General features: G+C 35.8%; 1 protein-coding gene across 1 annotated transcript in view; it reads right to left on the bottom strand.

The window, feature by feature from the left end:
* ASXL3 (ASXL transcriptional regulator 3) overlaps positions 1-20515 on the bottom strand; it is a 136512-nt gene that overhangs the window by 50703 nt on the left and 65294 nt on the right. Inside the window, exons 5-6 of the mRNA XM_061995876.1 lie at positions 19795-19906; positions 10317-10438 (exon numbers count right to left, since the gene is read on the bottom strand). Coding sequence (XP_061851860.1) covers positions 10317-10438; positions 19795-19906 — 234 coding nt within the window. The remainder of the gene's footprint in view (positions 1-10316; positions 10439-19794; positions 19907-20515) is intronic.

The following is a 20515-nucleotide window of genomic DNA, read 5'->3' as shown; positions in this document are numbered from 1 at the left end:
TATTTTAGTGCTCCAAAGTCTGATTTGCCTGATTGAAGAGCAAAGAGAAATAGTATCCACCCTCAGTGTCATCCTCCCTAGACAAATGAGTAAGCACCCAAACAATGCACCATATTCTCTTCCAATCTCCTCCTGACCTTTCAAGAGAATCTGCACCTCTACCAGAGTCCATAGTGGTGTTGTCAGCCTCCACAAGGAAATACCATTTTAATGATTTATACAATCACCATGATAAAACTAGAATCTTTGTAAAGCCTTCAAGTTGATTTTCGATGCCTTAGACTGAATTCCAACGAATGAGGGAAAGGAAGCAGAAGTGTATCAATGACAGTTGGTGTTCTTACACTTTAGGTGACACATACTGCTGGCAAGAGGGCAGCAGCACCCAACCTTTGTGAGATGCACCACTTACCTTCTTTCATGTTACAGACCTTAAGTACAAATTTATGCCACCGCTCTGTCACTTCCATGCTCACAGAGTACTAATGCAGAACGGCAGGGCTCATTCCACCACTCCCCAGACAGAGTCGCAAGAATGGGAAACACAGTTGGGAGTAGGCAAATGTTGCTTCCAGAACTATTTACACTGAGGCACAACTCACTTCTGAGCTAAATGCTAAGCACCTCAACATGTGAGGATCAAGCACAAACCTGAAAGACACCATTTACTGTTGACACACATTTGGTTTTCAGGGTTCCTTTTTCCCTAACATTCATTATTTCACTGCCAGTCCCTCCCCCATTTCCTCCAGTTTCACAATACAAGGAACTGATCACCACACAGGGCCCATAGTTTGGAAATCAGTCTCTATGGGATGACTCAAGTTGATGGTAAAGCTACACACAGGCGGAAACCTGAAAGACAATTTTCAGAATGGAAAGAAAAATTAAAACCATGCGGACATCAAAATCAAAGTTTTAACACAACTGAATGATGCTCTGCCCAGAGAAAAGGTGAATAATCTTACTGAAGAAAAGACAGAAGGCAGAGAGAGGGAAAGAGTAAAAAGGTATCAAATAATAATTTAACCCAGCTTGCAGGGTCTGAAATTTTGGAAGTCTTTCCTAGACAACACTAGGAGCAACCCAGGACAGGGAGGAATTGCCAACTGACACCTAGTCACTAGTAAAACCAAACAACAGAAGGCGTTAAGTAAAAACCAAGGACACTCTGTGCAGTTTCTGCTGAGGACGAATGTATAACTTCTCTACATTTCACCTGAGGGATATTAATTTTAAGATATAAGACTATTGTAGGATAAGACAAGAATCTTGTACTCCAAGATTAATTCTACTTAGCTGGGAAGTCAATGGGATTACTCAACGTGAAACATACCCCAAATGCTATGCTATATTGAGTTTTTAGTGCACCAAGCTAATTTAGAGGTGCCCTAGTCACCATGATGAACTAAATCACAAGTTTTGGCTCTGTTAGTGAAGAGAATAAACACAAAGTATGAGTCAAATTTGTAACTATCACTAAAGAAAATGTGAAATTTTATAGCTTATTGCAAAGAAACTGTTCCAAAAGAGTTCTGGATCTCACTGTAGATACACAACCGTTAACACAAACTACATTGGAATCTTTCACTGACACAGTCTTTTTTGCATCTCATCCATGCTTAAGAGCTACACAGCCTCCTAGCTTGGCTTCCCTGTAGGATCTGCAAGAAAGATCCGATGATTCTACCAAATGATAAGGTGTCACTTTTACCATGGAAAGTAAGAGAGAAACACATATAGCACATATGATAGCTTACATAAAGCATATTTTCCTTTAATTAGACTCTTATGTTTACATTTCAAATGTGTTCAATCACTTTGTGCTAAATGCTTCAGTTAATAAAGCTGCAAGTTGTAAATTCCTAGAACAGATCACTTTGAAGTATTCTGTAAAACATTACTACCATCCTACTTGTACAGCACATAAATAAAAAAGGACAGAAGGACAATGAAAGTCTATGTGTTATACAAGTCAAAATATTAAAGGTCTCTTAAAATCGTCACTGAAACACAGTACTTACATCCAGCCTTTCACAAGCAGATTTGGAAAGGACATCTGTGAATCTCTTGCATATAATGAGCATGGAGAACTCCCAGTATTCCTATTCATAAAAATGAACCTGTAACCATCTGTTGAATAACACTGCCATGGTCATTATACAAGGCTTGGCTTAATTAATTCTTTTAGTGAAATTATTTTTATTGTCAAAATCTTTTAAGTAACCTATCAATCTATTTCCCTCCAAAGAACTCAAAATAATATATAAAGATGAGCATTATGAAAACACAAACTCTGAATACAAATGGCAAAAGAAAAATACCATGCAATTATCAGTGATCTTCTAAGTACAAGTAGTTTTTTATAAAGAGGTGACAAGAGCAAGTCTCCTTCTCTTTTTCAGGGAGTTTATGCCCCTGTTGGAGTTCAATAGTGTGTTGGAGGTTTCATGAATGTCATCAGCCATTCTTAGAATAATCCTTTCATATTTAGGTGATCTGAACACAGGAAAGACTTCTTCAGCCATGTGATAAAATGGTTGATTCCCTTAAGTGAACTCATCTTTAAAGTTGGAATGAAAGGAAACAATATAAACTAAAAGGCAAATGGAGAGAGGGGAGAAATATATTCCCAATAGTGCACCAGAAGCAAAATGTCAAGCTCTGTGCTCTGATTTTACTGCTGTTCGCGATTATTTTTGCACTTGTTTTTCCATGTCTTTTCAACTCTGAACAAAAAAAAAAAAATAGCAGCATACAGAGAAACCATTAATGCAGAAAACCACTGTCATTTGAGTTTAAATGCATGACATACTGAGAATGTTAAAAAATCAAGTTATTAACAACTAAGGTATGTAACACTTGGCTGCATTAAGCAACATCGTCCCAGATTTCTATTTGTTCTATAAATGTCACATTCTGAAATTCATATCATGAGACATAACCTTTGAAATTTCACATATTATGGATCAGAAATGTAAAGCTATAGAAATTCATTCATTCTGCCATGTAAAAAACACAAACTATAACATGGTGAGAAAAGTTTGCACAAAATAAATAACAACTCTTCATCACGGTCAAAGATCCCAAATTGGCAAAGATGAAACAGATTTATAGTTTATCACCGATTCACTTCACACCATCATAAAATTCAGTTTTAGCCCTCTCATCGTCATTTTGCTAGTAATATTAAGATAGCTTTTAATTCCCATGTCTCTATTAAATTACAATTTCTCAGTGGCAACCTGTTTCATAGATACACAGAGTAGTTAAAACAGTAAGCACCATAAATCATTAAAAATAAACACACTATTTTTTTCAAGATGCTGCGGCTTCTTATATTAAACATACCTTAAAAGTACTCAGTTGTAAGCTCGCAAATGTAAGATTAAAACAATAAAGATGTTTTATGGAAACAGGTACAAAGTGCCATTTCCAGAGCATAGAGCAAATTAATTTACTTCCAACCAGACTTGTACACTCAACATAAGAGTACTGGTGCCAAGGGTATACAACCAATCATTTGGAGGTGAAGAGTAGTGGTGGAACAACAGGCTGTAAGTTTGAAGACCTGGGGTTTAATTTTCAAACCCTGCTAATAACTTCTCAAATGAGCATCTATTCTTGTCTGATGCCATCCTCCCACCCTGTGACACTTCAATTTGTATTTAGAATAAAAAAGAATTTCTTGCTGCATATCTGTTTGTTAGGACCCAGCAGTGGTTAGGGTCTGTTTGTACAGCTACAGTATACCTTAACAACTGAACATTTATCTGCATGTTAATCAACATCGAACTAAAGTGCTTGGATATTTGTGGTGCAGACAGGGAGACATGTGCGCATCTGAACACCCACAAACCAGCACTGTCTTCTACAGGTTTACAATAATGCATTCACAGCTACAGTTGCTGCAGATCACGGCAGACTGCAAAGTAAACATTTTTTGGTCACGTTACCAATCACAGAAACAAGAGAAGGACAAAATTTCATGTGATGTTATCAATGTCTGTCCTGACTTGCATGTGAACGGGAATGATGATGGCATATGCATCGACTCAGTGACACTCTTTCCCAAGAGAAGTGTGTTGGTTGTTTAATAATCACTTGTGTAGTATTAAACTAATAATATCTACCAGTTGAAAAGTGCTTTATAGGAAAATATGTTTCTTGTCACAGCAAAGCACATATAGGTACGGAAACAGTTTGTATAACAAGGTTTAAGAACAAACTAAAATAAAGCAAGTAATGTCAATGTAAAATCTTAAACCAGTAATTAACATTTTCTACTTCCAAATTCATCCTGAAAAGGCCAACCACTTCTAGGGTGCACTTCAAAATCAAGGCGTGATTCATTTTAACCTGGGTATAATTTCCTGTTATAAGTTACCCAAATCAAAAGCTGTTGTTTTCACGTGGTCCAGAAAAAGATATTCACTTAGACAACCATTGCCACTAGATGGAAAAATCATGTAACATCATTGGTAAAGCTTAACTGGGACTCTTCTCTCCAGTGACAGCATTTGTCATAAATACAGTAGCAATGATCAATCCATCTTAAATAGTTCCCCTGGCTGCTTAAAGAAAAATATAACCAGACAAGTGCAATGCTTAGAACTAGGCCACTAGTCCACTTGATTACCTGAGACTTGCAACAAGCAACTACATCTACAGAACAGAGCAAGGAGAGTACTTTTGACCTATATTTTAGGAGATTCCACTACGTAGCAGTGGTAGATTTAACCAAAGCTAATGCTCATGCCAGGCCATATTATAAGTGAGAAATACTGTCTTACAGTGAGGTAGAGAGGCAACTACACTTCAGCACAGAATTGTTCTAAAGGCGCTTTAAAATCGTCCTTAGTTATTTCTCAGAGTAAGAAATTCTGGAAAGTATATTTATTAAAACAGAAAACATGTAGGAGTGCTGCAAAAAGCACACGATGCGAAGAACCCCAGCAGAAAAGAAACCCAAGCAGAATGCCTCAGCAACTGGGAGCTAATGATTAAAAAGCAGTATAAAAAATACAGGGATAATGTGGATTCCTGTCCCTTTCTTTCAGGGCTGAGGACTACAGGGGTGACCCAGAAGTAAGTGTTGTAAATATTTTGTTGTGTCTTACCAAAGCACTGAGTTGAGCAGCTGGTACATGCTGCCCGTGCATAGGGACCTTTAGAGGGACATACCGTGCAGCCTGCCTTCGGGCAATGCATGTATTCCCTGAAGAGCTCCTGCTGGAACTCTTGCTCTTCCAGCTTCTTTTCCCCATTATGCAGTCTCCCTGCCATAGTTTCTCTGTCCTCTTTCCTAGACTTGTCTTGGCAATCAGAAAATCAGTTTAGTTATCATCTTCGAACTTCCATTTTCCTGAATGCATATTGTAAATTCCATTGTCCCTTCCCAAGTCTCTCTAGAAGTCAAAAAGCAACATGTTTTCCTTGTTTTCCATTTGTTGACGGGAAAATTTGTCAAAAATCATCGCTTATGTTGCCAGACATCTGATCAAATGCCTCAGCTAGGGAGCCAGAATTGTCCAACTGTGGGCTTGGTATTCTGCAGCATCTGAAATGAAACATAGGAAAATGGTTAATAGACACACTGCGAAACAGCAGCAAACTCTCTATATCAAGGAATTCAGTACAAAAATACCTCTTGGTTCACAGTGGATTTTCAGAGCCTTTCAGGAAGGCACCCTGTGCTCAAATTCTAAGTGATAAGGACACGATCATAATGATCTCCTCTGTCACCTTTGTTTCTTTGGGAGTGAGGAAGGGAAAGGAGAGAAGACAAATTTATTGGGCTTATATCAGAATGTGTGAGCGTGTAGTTGCTTGAATGAGTCAAAGGACAGACACCACAGACAGACTCATACTGGATTACTTTCTGCGGACAGCAAAATGCTTCAAGATAACCTGCATATGGCTGTAGTCAAGGAAAGAAGTCCTAACAGCATGAGTACAGAGGGAGTAAGAGTGGTGAGTTTGCTCTTGTTCTTCTCTCAAAGCAAGATTAAGCAGTGTGCCTGAGCTGAAGACAGGAAAGCAAATCCACACCAGCATCAAAGATCAGGATTCTACCTTCAGTGCCAACCTAGGCACTTGGACACCTGTGTCCTTAAGAAAAACAAAGAAAGAAATCTCAATAAACTAGTACAGTGAATTTGGGTAAATTAGGGCAAAATCACACTATTCACCATTGTGCTCTGAAATTTAGTCTCTTGTTGCTTCAGGTTGTAGATTGGTTTCTAACAATTGCAGTTGTGCTAGAAAAGCCAGCCTGAAATATTATTTGAGCTGTACAGGTCTAACTTCCTATAGTTCAGAAGCAATACATGAGCCAAACTGTATTTTCCCCATAGCTCTCTTACTGCATGGGGCCTGACAGCATCCACTGGAAAAGAGGGGTGTAGAGCTGCCCCTTCTACTATAAGAATAAATCGTATGGATGGGTGCCTTCCTTCTCCATGAAAAAAACTGCATCTATCCACTTTATGAATAAATAAATAGTGGCACATATATGAACCCAGTCACCAAGCATGCAGACAAAGCCCAAAGTTAAAAAAAAACAAAACAAACCATGGCAGTAACATACCTTGTGTAGATTCCCTTATTTCCTGAGCTTCTCTCCTCCCAAACCCACTTGGCTGCTGTCTCTGGAGTTTCTGTCTCTACAAAGAGATCTGGATGCCCAGCACAGTCTCAGACATGTCCTGGTCTGTATTCAGATCCTGAGTCTGAATGAAGTATCCTTCTCTTCTCCCAACAGAAAATTTATGGGTACCCTTCTTGGTGCTGATTCCAAAGGGCCAAAAGTGAGGCAGGATTTTCTTCCATGTCTAGGAGGTTTACTATCATCCCAGACACCGATATCTTCAAGTTCTTTATCCTCTCTTGGTACTGCCCCAGGAAACAACTGGTACACTGATGGACAAGGTGCTCTTATACTTGGCTATCAGAGTCCAACAGACACTAATACCAGCTCAATGTCCTGGATATTCACACATGCTCAGTGTTTACCTATGTGAAGCCAGTTTGCAGGTATGATCGTTTCTTCTGAGAAATGTTCCAAGAACATCTTGATAGGTACAGACAAATCTGTACTTTGCGAAGACTTCCAAAAAAAAAAGTATCACCTCAAGTCAATGGAACAGAAATTGGACCAGAGAGGAGTATGGTAGACACTATGCCATGACTTGATGTCCGTACTTGAGTTAGCCTTGTCCAGAGCAAGAATAATTCACACAGTAGTGTGACCGTGTACCACTGCTAGCAGATGCAGATGTAGTTCAGTACTTTCTCAGGAAGAAGTCCTTAAAAGGGTCTGCGTGCCAAAACTCTCCAGTGTGACAATAAGGTAACTCAGTATGGAACTGATCAGTACTGATGGGAAATCAGCATGTGACAGCGTGCCATAAACCTCCTTCTCAAAGGTACTAGATCAGCAACAGCTAAGCATGCATCACCAAGCACCTCCAACAGCAGAAGGGAAACAGAATTCTGTAAAATCTGCCACCAGAAAGCCAAGCATAAAAGGCAGCTCTACACCATAAACCCTTTTGACTAGATTCTCATGAATGAGAACTGTTTTGTTGGACATAGCACTCAGATATACAAGAGCAAAACTGATGCTTCCTTGAAATTTTAAAAGAAGCTTGAAACACAGTCAGTGGTAAAACACTCAAAACCTTTCTCCCAACAAAGACACTATGGAAGGCAGCAAAGCTAGAAAGTTGCCAGACCAAAATGGCAGCCCAGTGTTTGAAAGGTGAGGAGATTTGGTCCGAACTATGACACAGACCTTGTGAGAATCCACTGCAACCGCAAACCGTCTTAGTCCCTGCAAAGTACCCCAGATTCCCTGCTACCTGAGAGAAATCAAGATCAAGAGCCAAGTAAAACGTCCTTTTATCCAAGCTCCTAGTGTAGCTCAAGTAATGCAATGTTGCAACTAATTCGATTCATGAGAACATCCTAAAATACAGGCTGTTACAAGGAAATGTGAGATTGCTCTTTGCAACCTAAACCCAAGAATATCCCTCTAGAATTCATTAAAAATCAAATCATATGTAAATTCGTCATATAATACTTTAAAGAGAATTAGATATGACCAGAGTTGTTAAGTAGAAAAACAGTAGAGACAATCTCAGATCAGAAATTCTCTCTCAGATCTTCAAGCAATACTGCACATTATCAAATTGTATCTTTAATTTAATGGTTTACAAAAAAGCAAATGCACACAAGATCAAGTTAACGTGAAGGACAAACTGTTTTTAAATAAATTGAGTAGGAAGCTGTTTGAAAGATTAACTTGTAGGTTTTCCTTCTGTGAAGATTGTTTAGTGATAGGAAAAAAGCAACATCTACAGAAGACCCTATTACAACATATATATGGAATATATATGTTTATATAGTATAAGCACTTGCTGAGAACATGATGATGGAACAGTAAGCTAGGAACAGTTGAATGGCACGGAAAAGTAAGTTAGGAACAGTTCCATGGCATGGAACAGTACATTAGTATGAGTTGAAGCAGTGCTACATGCAACTGTCTAAAGTTTCTTAAATTCAAAAGTACTACAGGCTCCTCTTCGTACAAATTTTAGGTATTATGAATATATTACTATAAAAGCAACAGAAAGTGAAAGAAAAAATTTCCAACAGCAATTTTATAAATAAAATCACTGATAAAATTTATTCAGCTCTGCTACAATATCAAACCAAATCTCTAGCATTTATATGGCAGTAGCCAACAAACATGGTAGACAAGTTATGTATTTAAAAATATTTATAAATATGAAACTTTAGATAAAGCAAAAATCCTCTCCTATTCTGCAATATGAACATCCAATTTTCTAACATTGTACATAAAGAAAACATTTACTGATAGCTGTAATAATACTCTCATACTCTTAAGCACAAGATCTAATTACCATCAATTTAATTAAAACTAATTTCTTTTCATTGATTACTTAACCTTCAGATGTTACTCTAACCCTACTGCCTTAGGGAATGTTTTCAAAGACTTCCATTAAAGTTATGACTTTTTATATTAATTAAGCTATTCTGATTAGTTTGCGCTTTTAAAAATTATTCTTAATGCTATACATCTGCTAAGTGACAAATGGTAGAGTTTACATTGTGATACAGTTTCAAACATTCTTGGCTTTGCTTTTTTTTTTACCTCCTTTCCCTTTGCCCACTCCCTCCACCCCTAAGAAAATTCATGTATTGCAAAAGATCTGTATAGGAGAGTTTGCAAAAGTGTGTCTTTTTTGTAATTATCTACACAGTGAGATGCTTTGTGCCTGCTGCTCAATCTTTCTGTCCAAACAGACATGAGAACCCAACTTAACAATTCCTTCCAGTTCCAAAACCCTCTCAAGTACAAGACAACCTTTTGTGAATGATAAAGGCCTATTAATTTTAGTGGATTTAAACTCAAACCACATGAAAAACTAAGGACAAATACTTAAGTGTTTCAAAAAGACGTGGACAGGCATTGTTTAACTTAAGTCTAAATCAACACCTCAGCAATAAACTACTCCATGAAACACTAGACCTCTGTTAACCATAATTAAGAGAGCAATTATGAGAAAATTTAAAGTAACATCATCTCATTATAACACCTTAGAAAGGTCGTATTATATTTTTATAGTCTTTACATGACTAAAACTATTCCTACATACTCAGAATTGAGAGAAGATTTTTTTTTTAAGTACATTTTTTTGTTTTTCTTTTTCATTTGTCTGATTGAACTAATCTGGCAGAGTTTGAAAATAATTTTCACATTGTTATGTTTTTAGTTAATATCTGATTTTCAATAATCTGGTATTTTAACCAAGTTTTACTACTTGTCATGCAACATGATCATCCAAATCATGTCATTCAATAAACAAAACTGCTCCACTTTTATACACTGTAGTGTCAAACACAATATGAATGAAAATTACTTAATAGACAATAAAGAAAACTGAACAAGTATAACTAGATTCTTACCTATTTGCAGAACTTATTTCAAAATTCTTTTTTTAATATTAAGTCTCATAAAATTTCCAACACAAATGCGTACATAGGAAAAGTAGGGATGTGATAACAGAAACATTTCTGCTTACTTTAACAGCACTTGAAAAAACATCAAAGATAAAAAAATGGCAGGACTGCATCATCACTAAAAAAAAAAAAGGAAAAACTCCCAGCAATGCACCGTTAAACAATGCACTAAAAATCCTCAGAAATGCCTTCAGCTGAGATCTAGTTCATATAGGACTAACATAAACGCTAAAGGGAAGCCAATTGATTATCAGTCAATAGAAGCTTACCTGCTTAAGTGCTTTCTTTGTGTGCTGCTGGAAGGAAGATACTAGTTTGCTTTGCACTGGTCCATTAGTAAGGCTTGAATCACGATTGGAAGACATTTCTTCAGTTGTCTGCTTTGGGCAAACTTTATAAAAAGAACAAAAAAAAGAGAACACTGTTACAGGAGTTATCTTCCCTCTATCTTGGAAAGTCATGTGGATAGAAAAAAAGAAACCCCAAAACCCAAATGCAAGTGCCTGAAAAACAAATTCAACTAATCTTGAGGTCCAGATTGAGCTGAAAATCTGATCATATTCTAAATAAATGCATTGCTTCACAAGTATTTGTACCTCATCACACCCTTTCCATGCAGTTCTGGAGGCCTTGCACATTTTGCTTTTCAAGTCCTGAAAGGTAACTGAAATACTTTAACTATGATTTTCACACAGAAGCCAGACAAAAATTATCTTCCTTACCAAGGCATTTATGGATCATTATGTGTCTAAATGTGTATTTATGTAAGAGACACTGATGACTCTGTGTTCTAGAAATATTTATAAATACATAACTTCATGCCAGATTGTGATGGCTTCTAAGGAGCCAGACTCATCTATTTTATAAACACTTCTTGGTAAAGCTAAGAACACACTTTCCTGTTTTAATGGGGAGACTGGAATATCCTGCAAAGATGAATTCTGATCTCTCCGGTAATACAAATTGCTACTTGTCAGTCTTCTAAATAATGCATGTTTCAATGAACAAACACTACAGTACTTGCATTAAATAGCCTCTTGAATACATGTTGTGTGAGACAGAAAAAATCTAGTTAAAAATAATAGGAAATATGATTAATTGTTGGTTTTGGGGTTTTTTAAACAGATATGAAAGCTGTGAAAAGAGCTGGAGGATCACATTAAGTCTTAGTAGTCAGCAATTTTGACTAAAAGGGCTGTAAAAACCTTTTCACTCTTAACACCTTGCATTATGATTACTTACTAGTGTCCTATGACAGTCCAGCTAAAACAGCATTAGAACGGATTCCGCAATTAATCATCTTTCTTTTTTACATTCTCCTCTGCTGACTCAATTCAAGTCAGTCTTCCAGCACTGCTCAAGCTGGTGTGCATGTTGACATACCTTCATTATAATACTCTACAGCTATATACATACAGTTCTCCAATGTTTGCCATACTTCGCACACCTACCAGAATAGTTTGAAGACTCTCGGAGTAGCTGCACAGACATGTGCCAGAAATAATTTTAGCTCAATGTTTCCGTTTGCCTATGATTTTCTCCTCCTATCCTTTGGTGGGTTAAGCAGACACCTGAAATAGCATTCTAGCTCCCTTGCCTTTAGCAATTTTCATAAAAGAAACATTGTAATGATTTTTTCTTTGTGTTTGTAAGAAAAAAAAGATAGATAGTTATAAAAAAGTAATGGCCATCATAAGATGCGTGTGATAGTAAACATTTGTCTTCACACTGAAAGAAAAAAATAATTAATGCCTAACAAAGAGAATACACTATGTTTTATGACATTGTCAAGAGAATTTTCCTATTAGATTAAAATTTTTTATTAGCAGGTAAAACAAATTCTATTTATTAACAAATAACTTATGACTCATATTTGTCATGTTTTCCCCTTATACTTGAAAGATTTGCCAAAATATACAAAGAAGCTGCAACGCAAAACAGGTTCTGAATTTACAGCATCACCTGGTTTGGATCAATCTTTTCCACATGATGAGCAAAGCTCACTATCAAAAAAGACAACTTAAAGGAGCAATTGAGTGTCAGCAGAAAACAAACAATAGCTGGTTTATATAATCTAAATCATTGCAATAGCTAAGCTCCTGAGACAAAAAACACCCACACCAAAATAAAAACCTGACATTTCAAATTACTCAGCCCTTGTCTTTCCTTTCAAACAGAATTTTTTTACTGTTTCCTGGCAAAGTCTGAAAGTCAAAGTACTGAAGAAAATAACAGAAATAGTGTGAGCACACAAACCCCAGAGTTAAGGAGAGAAGATTAGAACAAATATAAAAATGCCCAAAGAATTTAAAATATTATATACTTAACTGTCCCTCCTAAGAGAGGATGCAACATGATCTACCATGAAAAACCTATTCGTGTTCTCTGGGATGACTGCAACTCCTATGACTTTCTTGTTCACATAGGAAATTTTAATTTTCATTATTCTGATATAGGACATTATCCAAGAATCTCCCTGATTTATTTTGGTGATAAAGTTCATCCTGGAGAGGTTTGGCAACGTTAACTGATGATGCTCAACATCATCAACTACAACCGTTAATGTCAAAGTCGTGATACAGCACAGGAATAAAAATAAACATAGCTCTATATTAATTTTATGTTTTCATTCATTTTGCTTTTAACAATAAACCTTGAAATTGTGTCAGGTCAATTTCTATCATTACTTCAATTTTACATAAATATGTTATCAGTGTACTGGTTTCTTTTAATTCTGTTTCTTTAAAGCTTTGACAACAAAGTGAAACCAAGGAACAGAGATTGTTCTAATGGGTGAAGCAATTGAAACTGAAAACCACGGAAACAATAAATAGCTTCCCATTGCTGTAATCTCTTCTGCAGGTAAAGAAGGAATACCACCACTCTAGGCTAGTTTGTTTTAGTGCAACCTGAAACTAGTTTATTCAGAGTTCTAAAAAACAATTTTTTCCCATAGTCTACAATTAAATAAACAGATATGTGAGACTGAAATCAGCTGCTTAAAAATTTTAATTTCATGCATTAATTACAAATTATGCTTCCTTTCTAAAATAGATTTGGTACATTATAAATATTTTCCTTCCCATGTCTAATAACTTAAAATAATATGAAGCTATTTTAAGTATTATTTTTCATGTTTTAATGACATTTCCATTTCCATTTAAAACAGCTTGATATAAATCATGGCTATAAACTTAACCATCTAGTAAAAAACGGGATGTCATTGCCTATTTCCAAAAGTAAAAGACACAAACATTAAAATTCTAAATACTTTACATTAATTTATGTAATTACTAAAATTTATACAAAGGCTTTAGAGGATACTCAAGATACTAATTATTACCAAAACCATTTGTACTGACTTCTCTGCAGGAACTGAAAACAAATATGAGATAATGAATAAATTTATTCTTTAAAACATTTTCTGTTACTTGGTGATTTAAATTAATGTGTGGCAAAATATCACTAAACTACAATGTCTATGATCACATGTTTATTTATTTGTTCATTTATACGGACAAAGTCCCACTGCCTTTCTCTGACTGCGTCAGATGTAAAAAAAGGGGAAAATATGACAAAAAAATAGGAGTTTTAAAACAACATCGATGATCCCAGTGAAAAAATCCAAAACAATGCCTTAAGAACAGAGCAGACATTTCTTCTGTGGAAGCCCCAGAAAAAGGTAAAAGAAAAACAAATTAAAGAGCCAGCAATCTTTGTACATATGTACAGCTTTGGAAAGCTGCAACTACTTTGTCCATCAGCACTGAAGATGAGTGAATATTATCAGATCCATGTTCACGCAAAAAGTTTTATCAGAAAAGAATGCTAAAAATAAACTGGATGCTGGGGAGTTAAAAGAACCTGAAAAGGATGTGACAGATGAAGAAAAAATATTTGGGTAGCACATAAAGAGGATTCGCCATCATTGCTACAGTAGAAAAAGTGAACAAGAGCAGTTTTAAGCCTACAGGAGACATTTCCATTTAGTGGAGAATAATTAGGCTCCATTCTTTAAATCGGCTTCTTCAAGGGCCAGGACTGAGTGAAGGAATAAAGTAAAAAGCAAATATTAAGCCATAAACTGTTAGGTTATGAGCTGGAAGAGCAGCTGGGTTTCTGAAGATAAGACCTCCTTAGTGAGTGTTCAGAGAGTGTTAACATGAATGATAGAATTAGAATTACCTAGCAAAAAAGCATGTTAAAAATATTTTTGACAACCTCCATTTAAAATAACTTCCTCTCTTCCATTTTTCAAAGACTGGTTTTGGTAATTATTGTGAAGGCTATAATTTATAAAAATCAGCTATGCTATCTTTTAATTTCCAATTTACTGGGCTAGCTTTGTAATTTTTTATTACCTTTTACTTTCCCTGTCCAAGAAATACGATACCTGCACAAAACATTTTAGAAGACATGTTTCTTCAAAGATGCCATTTTTATAGGAATACAACTTCAAATTATTCTGTTTCACTGTCACTGAAAGTTATTAGGAATAATTATAAACAGATTTATGTAACTAGATGGACCGATAAATTCCTGGAGTGCTTTAAGGGGCTTATTTTCCCAAATGAAATAGAAAAATTGTTTCTGTTTTCAGATAGACCATACTGATTTAAAATCAAACCAGTAAAATCAACAGCAGTTCACTTCCTCCTTTGTTACAGAAACCACAGCAGATGAGAAAGCTTGTTTACTAATGGCCACATTACAAAACACAAATTCATACTGCTACCATATGCTAAAGACTAGAGTCTACCTCAAGCATAAAATCTATGCACACACTCTGGAGACACAAAACTTTACAGAGAACTCCCTTAGGAAAATACATCCACAAAAGCTCTCTCTAAAATAGCCATAAAATTCAATATCTTCTTTTGGTGACACAAATCTATACTTGTATTGACACAAATAGTCACGTTTTGCCAACACAGATGTATCAGGCAATTCACCTCCATCACTCTTTGATCTCTAGAGCCCAACTTGCAAAATCTGAACAATTCAGAACTTGACTGTTGCTATCAGCTCTTGAAAATGAAAACCATTTTGGGAGTTAGTTACTTGTACAAGTTCGTCAAAACAAGTAAAACCAGATTCATATATCAAGGGCACTACTGTGATCAGAATTACTTTGGAAAAGCAATACTAGTGCTGTGAAATGATAAATGATATTGAAGAGTATTTTTTTGAAAAAGGCATCAAATGCCACATCAGCTTGGTATCTTGCACTGAATCACATTACATTCTCAGCATGCTTTTGAGCCCAAACATTTCACAAAGCTCTGAAAACTGTGAATCCTTATTCCAAAGGAAGTCAACATTTTCCACTAAAAATATACACCCTGTCATCACTAAGCCACTGATCTCTTAGGCATAATTAACTGTACTGTATAGCAAAAAACAAGCAGATAGGAAAGATCTCCCCCACGAGCTCCATTCACTCTTCATTCTTATGACTCCCCTCCAGTGGCAAGGAAACAAACAGAACTTAAACTTGATCCTAGGTACAGTATTTTTATTTTATATCTATTTGCAGGGAGATGCAAAAAAAAAAAAAACCCAAACAAATAACCCACCAATCTAAAAAATAAGTGGAAAAAATGTCTCTTTCTGATGTGTCATCCAGAATTCTGTATGTTCGAGTTGCTATTCCATTACTGTCTGCCTGCTTTAGAAGAGTCTATCCCATATATAGATGCTGTCATGTGCAATGGACGTATTCAGCAGATTCATCAATATTATTCCCAAGAGACATGACACTATGGGTAACAGGTTTCTTCGAATTGCCAAAAATTCTGTTCCCATAAAGGAACTGAACATCTAAATGTGGACTCAAGTTTCAAACAATGACAAATATTCATTCCTCACTACAGGAGTTATCCTAGTAGCTTCCTATTCCAAAAAGCATATGGTGTTCGAGAGCACAGTAGCTACAAAGAAAAAATTTCAGGACTCGAAACCGGATCCTCTATTGTCTATCACTTCATCTACTGTCTCTAAGAAAATTGCTTAAGAAATTAATTCTGTCATTTCATATTGACGGTTGAAGAACTTATATTTTTAGCAAGTGCAGAAAATCAAAGTGTCTCAACAGGAGACATATGTACCTATGTTTGGGTTTCGGCTGGGGAGGGAAGACATGCCACTGCAGGAACTGCGACCTCCTCTACAATTACATCATTGTGCAATCCATTGGCTTGTGTGAAGACATTTCTTAGTCAGCTGTGCTCTGTGGCTGATGGATTAGCCCTGGCTTCAGAAACCCAAGGGACAAGTGCGTTTTGAAGACAGAACATCCTATTGATGGGCAAAGGGATATTACAGTCATCATTTTCACAGGCAAGAGTTATTGGGATTTTAATTCTTCTACCAACTGCACCTTTACGTGCTGCCCTTCCGAAAAGGCATTTACAAAAAGATATGAGGCCACTAGCAAGCTTCTATGGAATTCCCATTCCAAATGAAATCAACTGTAGCATAGTTTCTTTAACATATGCCTTTGGAGAAGATGGGGAAAGAAAGATTTCTCCACAGCATCTGAAAAATCCTGAGGTGTGACCATTCCAGTTGTCAGTTTAGCAATGCTGCCATGGAGTAACAGCTTTCACCAAGTCATATAACTGTGAGGAATTTTTGTATTATGATGATAATAAAATTGTTCAGTGGTCTGCACTTATACCAGGAAAAATGTGCCTGCTGGGGAATAATGTCATTCTTCTCTGTTTGAGTGTTAGCTGGTACTTTTTACTCCGAAAGCTGAAAGCCCACAAATGGACTGAAGCTGTTGTTTAGGGTTTCATTCTCTGCTTCCAGCTAACTTTAAAGTGGAACTTTTTAAACTCTTGCTAAACAATTTCTGGTCATCCTGTCAAAACTGAGGCTTCTGGACTCTAATACAGTGGCAATAAGAGGAAATAAAAATGCAAATCATTAGGAAATTAAGAATACAAAGTGCAAACAATGTCCATCCATCAAACAAACTGAAGCTGAAAGGAAACATTTTATCTATTGATCTTTTCTAAAACACAAGTCAGAGAATTTAATAAAGCACTTTTTGTACCAAAACAAATGTTATGTTTATGCCACAAAATAGTTTTCTGGAAAAAAAAAATCTCAGTTTTAGTGTGAAGAGTTTAATTGATAGATATCTTACTAGAATTGGTCTACTAGAGTAAATGTTTTCTATAAAAAAACCTTTTCTCAAATATTTAGAAACCGATCAAGTCATCACCTCATCTTTGACTAACTAGACTGTCCATATTAAATTTCCCAGAGCTAAGGAGGTATTTGTTCACTCAGGAGTTCTCCCATGTCTTCTCTAAATTCTTCCCTACTTTATTTTTTCTTACAGATATAATGAATGGAATACACTAGTAATCATTTCACTAGTGCTATACCCAAAGGAAACACTGTGCCTGTATTCTTTAATCAGTACCACCAGAATTATAGCCCAAGAACTCCATTGGACTAATTAGCAAAAGCATCTCATTCATGCTCAGTTCACTTTCTATTGTGATCCTTAAATGCTTTTCAGATTTACTGATTTATTGAATATATGTTTCCACTAGGCACATATGACCTTCTTTCTTCACTTCAAAGTCTAAAAAAAATCTTGCTGTTAAACTGTAATCATTTACAAGGAAATCAAGAGGGGTCTCAACTTTGGTATTTGTTATCAATAAATTTAAACAAGAAAGATTTTATATTTTTCAAAAAGTATTGACAAAGATAATGAGTGAAGAGTGGTCAGATCACATCCTCAAGAGAACAACAAAGAGACCATGGATGGTGATTCCTATGCCTTTATCTAATGTAATATTTTGTTATTTTCAATCCACTGAAAACTGTCTGCATTTCTCAGGCATGGTCCTGTTTGTAAGCCTAGCACTCTATACTGTAAATGAAATTACTTACAGAATTCAACATATATATTAATAGATACCTTTAACAACAAAACTTTCAGTCTCAGGAAAAAGCTACTATTAAACATGCTTGACAAAACTATGTCTGCAGCAGCTGACTGATACAAGACATGGTGTCTTCAATTCCTCACTGATCACATCCAGTATCAGTCTTTCTATATGCAATATAGACTCATTATTATCACCCTGTTTACTCTTTTCAAATATATCCACTGCATGACAAAAGAAGAATTCAAAATGTCTTGTTCTCAAAAAGTTAAATATATCACAGTTTTTCAAGATTTGTTGAAGATGAGACATGAGGGAAAGTTCTCAGTTTTAAAAACAATCTAGGTGTAATTTACTGCTCTACACCAAATATTTTTAAATGTTTAATTTTAGCAGCTGCTCTTTTATGTTACCACAAGTGCTAGAGTTATTTTTACTACTGTAAACTGTGAAAATAGTATACAGTCTCCTCCCAGTCAAAATCCAGCTCTTTTTTTTTTTTTTTCCTGCTTCTGGCATTCTTATTTACATCCTACCAAGCCTAAATAATTGTCAGGTTTTTGCCATGGTTTTTATTTGTTTATAACAAGTAACATCAACTTTTGCTTTCCTAACTGCAACTATACACTGCATTTCACCCCTTTACTCTTCCTGTGACTTAGGGAAGAATACATCAACAAATTGAGTATCCGACAGGAATTGTTGAAGAACTACAAATACATACATTCACTTAGAGATGCAGTAAACCCACTGCACATGCACATGCCTGTGTTAACTCATAGGTATACCAAAGAAAATTAAGAAGCAGATATATTTAGTAATTCTTGACTTTTGTTCTTCTACTGAGCTTCAAAACTAGATCCACAACAACTGTACTTCCTATGGCTGAGCATTTTGTGATTATTCACTGTTGCTGACAAGCAATACTGAAATAGCAGAATAATACAGGTGCAGCATGGAAGCTAAGTTGCTCAAGATCAAAAGGGAAGTCTGTAGCAGAACAACAACATAAACTGAGCCTTTTCATGTCCTAGTTGTAAAGCAGACATGCTCTCACCATATATAAAGTGAGCCAAAACAGTAGGCCACAGACCAGGAGTGTAACAGGTTGTGAGGGGACATTAGAAGAGAATAACTGATCAAGGAAAGATTTACTTCAGAGGTCCCAAAAGCATAAAGCATTCATTTTATGATCATTACATGACTGTAGTTTTAATAAGAAGACTATTACTTTTACTTGGAAGTAATTTTAGGTGACTGAAGAACCGTGTTTTCTTTATAAGCAATTATTACCTCTCACTAAGAAAAAAATATTTCTAAGGTTGCTACTTTCAAGTTCTTGCAATGTTTCAGTTTGTCAGTGTCTCAGAGGAAAAAAAAATGCACAGGATTTGATACTTTTGTGTGTCTCACTCAGGAGAGTTCCCGTTGAAACAAAAAAATCAAACCTTTGCCCTACGCCCACAACTCTACCGAGGGACCAAGCTCACGTCCACACTGAAATTAGTGAGATGTCTATCTGACAACTGCAAGTCTGCAGCCTGGTAAGGCAAATAATTCTTTAGCTGTGGGGCCTAGAACAAAAAAAAAAGGTAAGCCAAAAAATTATCTACTCAAAACACCCAACAGCACTTGTCTTTTACAAATCTAACTCAAATCAAGGCACGTGGTGCTCTTGAGTTATTTATAAAGTAAAAAAAAAGTCACTCAAAAATAGTACCACTGTGTACAAAACATTACTTAAACTAGTTAGAAATCACACCATGAAAATCTTAAGTAAATAATACTTTTTCTTTTCTCCAAATATGCTTTCTAATATCGAAATTAAAACACCTACCACCATTTTCTTCTCCATTATTATTGTTTGTCTCAGCCATTTCAGTGCCATCTAACTCAGATTCACATCCTAAATCCAATGTTCCATCAGTAGGGCATGTTGATTCTTCTTTCTTCAGTTAAAAAAGAAAGAGAAAACTAAAATTAACGTGAAAAAACAAATCATGATCTTGCTGCATCTCCAACAATAGATTACTGCAGTGTATTCTCATACTTATTTTTAAATAAATAGAGAAATAAATAAGATAAAATAAAATAAAACATGCTTGTGATTTTCTTCAGAGAAAAACATAAAAACAGATCTTCATGAAACAATGTGCAAAGCAAAATAAAAAAAAGCTGTTTTGTGAAGTTGTAACATACTATTAAAAAAAAAGTGAAATGAAATGCGATATCTTCCACTTTTTGTTTTGCTGTTAAAAATCCTAGTCTTCCAACTGAGAGTCCACAACACTGCAGCAAAACACAAATCCTTCAAGGTTTCTTTTCTGCCTTTGCCTGTTTCCTGAATTTAAATAGCTGAAACAACCTGGAGCTCACAAGCATGGGAGTGATTGTGAATACCTGGATTTGTGCCAAGAACATCTCCCGATTTAAAGAAAAACAACATCATTTGTTTTAGTGAATTAGAAAACAGAGTTTCTGAAAACTATTAATTCAATCTCAGATACAGAGTTTTTAGTTACCGGAAGCAGGCAAAGCCATATAGTTTTACACTTTTT

This window comes from Colius striatus, chromosome 4 (assembly GCF_028858725.1).
Source record: "Colius striatus isolate bColStr4 chromosome 4, bColStr4.1.hap1, whole genome shotgun sequence".
NCBI classification, from domain to species: domain Eukaryota; kingdom Metazoa; phylum Chordata; class Aves; order Coliiformes; family Coliidae; genus Colius; species Colius striatus.
Note: the sequence above shows the minus strand (reverse complement) of the source record. Positions and strands in the feature narration are given on the sequence as shown.